The sequence below is a fragment of the Equus asinus genome, chromosome 21 (genome assembly GCF_041296235.1).
Source record: "Equus asinus isolate D_3611 breed Donkey chromosome 21, EquAss-T2T_v2, whole genome shotgun sequence".
Classification (NCBI taxonomy): Eukaryota; Metazoa; Chordata; class Mammalia; order Perissodactyla; family Equidae; genus Equus; species Equus asinus.
In genome coordinates, this window is record NC_091810.1 from 82,989,684 (window position 1) to 82,995,683 (window position 6,000).

At 47.8% G+C, this 6,000-nt stretch overlaps 1 protein-coding gene across 1 annotated transcript in view; it reads right to left on the reverse strand.

Annotated features, from left to right (window-relative positions):
* Positions 1 to 4,443, reverse strand: part of MSL2 (MSL complex subunit 2) — a 35,392-nt gene extending 30,949 nt beyond the window's left edge. The window contains exon 1 of the mRNA XM_014828732.3: positions 4,218 to 4,443. Within this exon, the coding sequence (XP_014684218.1) occupies positions 4,218 to 4,359 (142 nt within the window). The 5' untranslated portion in view covers positions 4,360 to 4,443. The remainder of the gene's footprint in view (positions 1 to 4,217) is intronic.
* Positions 4,444 to 6,000: the final 1,557 nt, after the last annotated feature.

Genomic DNA, 6,000 nt, shown 5'->3' on the forward strand with positions numbered 1-6,000 from the left:
ATTTTAATTATAGTGATTTTAAGTACAAGAAAAACAAATCTTGGGGCCAGCCCCATGGCTGAGTGGTTCAGTTCGTGTGCTCTGCTTCAGCAGCCCCGGGTTTTGCCAGTTCAAACCCTGGGCGCGGACATGGCACCACTCATCAAGCCACGCTGAGGCAGCATCCCACATGCCACAACTAGAAGGACCCACAACTAAAAATACACAACTATGTACCAGGGGGTTTTGGAAGAAAAGGGAAAAATAAAATCTTTAAAAAAGAAAAAGAAAGAAAAATCTTAAGTATCAAATGAGTCCACGCTTGAGAAAAATATAAATATAAAACATTAATCTAACACTTACATACAATTATTCAAATGTCCTTTTAATTTAGCCTCGATCTAAAAGATGCGTAAAGTAAGTCATTCTGAGAGCACAACCTTTCTACTTTGAAACTCTCTTTTTTTAATGGTAATTTCATCCATTCAACAAATACTTGTTGAGCCAGTAAATGTTAGGAGCAGGGGTATAATGATGAACAAGACAAGCAAGGCTCTCATCCTCAGGGAATCATCTACCCTCCACTAGAAGGTAAGAGTAGCAGTAGTAAAAAAACGATGACAGAATTTTAAGTCCTTAACATTCAAAACAAAAACTTGGTCAGCCTATGTCACCCTATGTCAATGGGAAACACTAATGTCCAGCTTCTCCCCATTTTATAAATGAGAAATTGGATGTCCAAAAGGTCCACAACTACTCAACAAATCCAAAGCCAAACCCACTTTGTTTCTATACTCTAATTAAAACATCAGGAAAATATTCATGTTCCTGAGTAGAGATCTGATCATGATTAATTTACAGGACTCTAAATATGTCAGAGAATAATATTTTTCCACTTAATCTGTCATTCCAGTTGTAACATGATTTGATTCTATATATCATACTTGTTATATCATTTGAGAACTTACAAATTTAATGAAAAACTTAAAGTCCCTAGAGCAGAATTTATCAAGTCTCATGCCATCAAAAGAAAAGAAATTCTACTTTCTGAGAAATGATAAAGCAAGTCCAACATTTAGACTAAGGGGAGAGAACTGACCCAAAAAGAGTACTCAGAGTAATACTGTCTTGGTCACTGTTTCTGTGGCCTAGAAAGTACAGTAACTCTCTGGAGCACTGCTATCCCATTCACTAGAAGCTTCAGAAGGTTTAAATATACAAAGCAATTGAAAAACAAACTGATAATCAGCTAATTAACATTTCAAAGAACAATGATAACAAAACCTGTAGTTCCAGTGAATAATCTAGGTTTGACAGTAATTGACCTGACAGTTCAGACTCCTCTCACCCTCCTCCTACCTTTCTCTACCTCTGCCCAAGGATGGGATATGAATCATATACGCGCCAGGCACCAGTTCATAGGCTTGTGCTCATGGGTTCAAAAGGTTTTTCCCCACTTAAAAATAAACCTACATATAACACAAATTTGGAGAAACAAATTATCCCCTTTTGTAGATAAAGGAAACTGAGGCAAAAAGTTAAAGCAACTTGCCTACACAGTAAGTAGAAGAGCCAAGATTTGAACCTAACTGCAAAGTTTGAAGGCCTTTTACTTTCCCTCCCTCACCTCCTCTTACTTTCTTCCTGTGAGTCTGTCATAAACACCTACATGCAAGTCACTGGATAGGGGAGGATGAGGGAGAAGGAACACAAAAATGTACAAAAAATAGTATTTTCCCTAAGATATCAGAAGAATTAGATATAAAAACTGCACTGAAGGAGTTATAAGTGCCTATGACTGGAACAAAGAATTTACTGAGGAAGGAGGGAGTTGAGTTAGACCACAGAGAAAAAGTATATTTTAGGCAGAAAGAACTGCAGAGAGCAAACATGGGAAAAAGAGAAGGAAGATGTAAGGCGTGTATGTCTGAAAAGGTAAAAACATCAATCTGGCTAAAGCAGAGAAATTATGTAAGAGGTCAGCTGAATAAAAGGCTGAAAAGACAGGACTAGGTCAGACGTTGGAGGACCTGTTGAAACAAACTCCCTATTTACAGCATCAAGACAGAATTAAATTTTATTTTTACATATTTACTATCTTCATGAAATAAGATGGCACATGTCCTATTAATGTGAATGAGTTTATGCTCTTCAGCTAAGAAAAAGAGTCTAGGACAACATCTGACACAAATGCTGAATGTGAATTCAAATAACTGATTTTTTTTTTTTCTATTTCTTAATAAGCACAGGCGTATGCCCAAAGAGATGGGGGGGTCTGAATCTACATCTAAATTGCGGAAATTTTATGCCAGCTACTCAATTATAAAAGAGAAGCAAAACCCACAAATCTTTTCCATAGGAATGGTGGGGGAGGGAAGCTTGAACAAGAAGAATAATTACAAAGGCCGACTGTCAGAAAAATTCCCCCTGTGTTGCAAGATTAGCTTAAAAAAAAAAAGCTACCGTTGGACTTTTTTTTAATGTAGCTTTATCTTCAATGCCATTTTTTAAATCCAGGTTAGAATCTGGGAAAATGCTCAATTAGACCACAACTATCCCGAAGCTATTGATAAGAACTTAGCATTCCAAGCATCTACACAATTCAAAACTACCATTTCCCCCTTTTAAATTAGAGCGCTAGGTCTCATCCACCTAGTAAAAAGGAGACCTACCAGATCTTCAAGTGTTACCTGGATAATCACTTCACTCTCTATTGCTGTTCCAGCAGGCCAGGGTGGGCTGCCCTACACCCTCTCTTTCCCCTACATCGCCACCGTAGTAACTCCCCCCATAAAACGGTTTGTGGAAAAGCAAGTTATGCACCTCCATCTCCTCACTCCAAAAACTATCAAAAACTGTGAAGACATAACAAGCAGTCCATAAAAAGTGAAAGTGGAGTTAGGGAGTATGGTGAAACCAAACAAATGCTTACGCTTATACTTGTAAAATTTAAGCTGAAAAACACACTCTTAATCTAGACCAAAACTCTCATTTTATATAAGAAGAAACTGAGGCCCAGGGCAGTTAAGTGATTTGCCCTGAGCAACTGCTTCTCTATAAAGCTGTTAAGTGTCCGTTATGAGTCACACAAGCACTTAATCACACTCTAACACAGTTACTTACACGTTTATGAGATTCAGCTTGGTATGCAAAAAAAACACAATCTTCACCTCTTCTGCACCCCCTCAGTGCCTTACCCCAGAGCCATACAGAAAATGTGGGATCAATCTCAAATGAAAACCATTTCCCCCTTGAGCCACTGAAGTCGCAAAATTACTCTTCTTTATCTAAGATAAAGTGAAAGCCTGAAACGCCTGAATTTCTCAAGTTCTGATTAAACACATGAGTGAATCAACAAAACCTCAAAATTTTTGGCGGAATAAGAATATGAAGTGGAGTATATTACTTTTTTTTTTTTTGCCAGTTGGTCTTTCCTTTCTATTAACGTTTTAAGTCTAGGTTTTTTGGAAAACGTGCACAGTTAACCCAAGTTATCACTTTGGAGACACGGATTTATTAGACAAGTTAGCATATCTTCCTCTCTCAAAAATAACTTGACAGTATCCTGCCCAACACAAGTTAATACTTTCCAAACAAAATCACCTAAAAAATAAACTTTCTACCAGGCCACAGTATATTAAAACCACAAAACAAGAAACACAATCCTGCAAAAATCCCACCAGTTACCATCAGTCTTCACTGGCTCACTGTTTACTGTCAAAGCATCTGCTGAAGACCCTGGGGGAAAGTTCCACACCAAGTTCACTGGCTGTGGGTGCATCAGATTATACCACCACCCACACGTAACACCAGTTTGGGGAAACGCAAACATGCCACATGGACAGGTTTTAACCAAGCTTAACCAAATTTAACCACGTCTAACCAAGGGAGGTATTAAGTCAGCTCTTTTATCAAAGGTTTTTTTTAAAAAAAAGCAGCAATATGCAAGTATATTTCACTTCATTTAAAAAACTATCACCAGAAATGGTAAGGAAACGACCCGAGACGAAGGAACGCGTTCTGAACGGTAAGGCCGCTATACTCTGCGGTTTGGGAGGGCTGTGCCGGGGACGCCGGGCGAAAGTCCTCCGGCGAGTTTCAGAACTACTGACCGTACGCCGCGGCGCCGCTAACAAAAGCTGCCTCCGAGCCCCGCGCCGGCAAACCGCTCCCGTTACCACTGCCCAGGAGCTTTTCTACGACCAGCACTGAAAAGGGAACAATAAAAAGCGTCTCACCGCAAACACAGCACGAGAGGGACTGTCGGAAGTAAGGCAGGAGCCTGTTAATCTCTGTAAACGCCTTGGGGTCTCCGGGGTCGTAGTTGAGCACTAGGCGGCTCGCGGAAATGTAGAGAGCAGTAGCATTCACGGGGTTCATTGCAGACGCTTCGACACCGCCGGCTCCCGGTGGAAAAGAAATTCCGGATCCAACTTTGTAAGCAGGCGGGGAACAATGGCGAATTTGCAACAATTCGAGGGAAATCGGAGCAGAACCACTGGCCAAAGTAGTAACCGAAATCCGTGCAAGTTTGTGGAGCTGAAGCAATCCTCCCACACATGGGGCCTTGGCGCCCCTCCTCGGTCCCTGAGACTTGCAGATGAAAAAAAAAAAGAGAGAGAGAGAGAGAAACGAGCGTTCGAGTTCGTCTCGGGCGGCGCGGGCGCAGAACGCCGCGGCTTCGGCGCTCGGTCTAGCCCCGCGCTTCGGCGGGCGGCCTTCGCTCGAGCTGCATCTCCGGGCGCCGAGGCACCTCCTCAGGGCGAGCTGGGCGGGCGCGGGAGCAGGCCCTGGCCCGGTCCGAGGGGCGGGCTCGCTTCTCACGGGCCGCGGGGCCCTTACTCCATCACAACGCCCGGCGCGGAGGCAGCGGCGAGGACGACGGCTCGGGCGGCGGCTTCCTCGATCTAGTGCTCGAAGCCGCCGCGGCTGCGGCGAACGTTGCTCCCGCGGCTGGAGGAGGCCGCCGCCGCTCTCTCCATATCGGACGCGGGGCCCGGACGGCGCCTGCCTCTCCGCCCCGGCGGTTACAGCCCCGCCGTTCCCTGAGGTGGCGAAGCGGGCAGACAAGTCCCCCACCCGACAGGGGGGGCCGGGGAGGAAGTGCGCGGGCCGCCGCCGCCGGCGGGAGGGGGCGGGGAGCAGGCCCAGCCGGGCCGCGGCGGCGCCCCTTGCTCCTCAGTCGCTCACTCCGAGGTCACCAGGCGCAAGCGCCGCCCCCTCACTGCCCGGCCATCTTCTCCGCGCCGCGCACACGACACCTCCTCCGCCAAGCACTACGGCAGCCGCCGCCCACGGCGCCCGCCCGGCCGCGGCTGAGGCGAGCGCTCACAGCGCCAGGCCCCGCCGCCGCCCAGCACACAGCACGGCCCGCTGCAGGCCCCTCCCCCCGTGCCTCGCCGCCCTCACCCCGACTCCACGCGCCACTCTAGCTCCGTAGGGCCCGGGCTGCTGCGGTCTTAATGGATCCCGCGGGCTGTGCGGCGCCTCAGGCCCTGCCGGCGACGACGACCGTTACCCCAACGGGCAAAGCCACTGTCATCCCCGAGCCTCCCCCGCCGCCGTCGTCGCCAGCGCTCGCACGCATGCGCAGAGCACACTCTCACCCCTCCCCCCGCCCTTTCCTTTCCCTTCGCTTCCCTTTTCCCCTGCTTCTCCTCTAAGAGCCCCCTCCACACCCTCCCCAAGCTACCGGCTTGCTCAGCGCATGCGCATTCCCCTACCCAGCTCGGCCGCCTTTCGCCCTTACGCGTGCGCTTTGACCGCCCACCCCAGAAAACCGGATAAACACATCAGCCCGCTCACTCCAGCCCCTCCCCGCTGCCTGCCCACCCTGGGCTCACTGCGCATGCGTGGCCGTCCACTTACGGCTCTCAGAACGGAGCATGCTCTCTGCGAACCGCCCGCTCTCTCCGCCCCTCCCCCATGCGCTCTCAAATTCCCTCTTAGGCGTGTGGGCTGTGGTGAAACGTTCGTTCGTTGACCCATCCTGGCGCAGTGTGGGCTGTAGGGTCCCCGCTA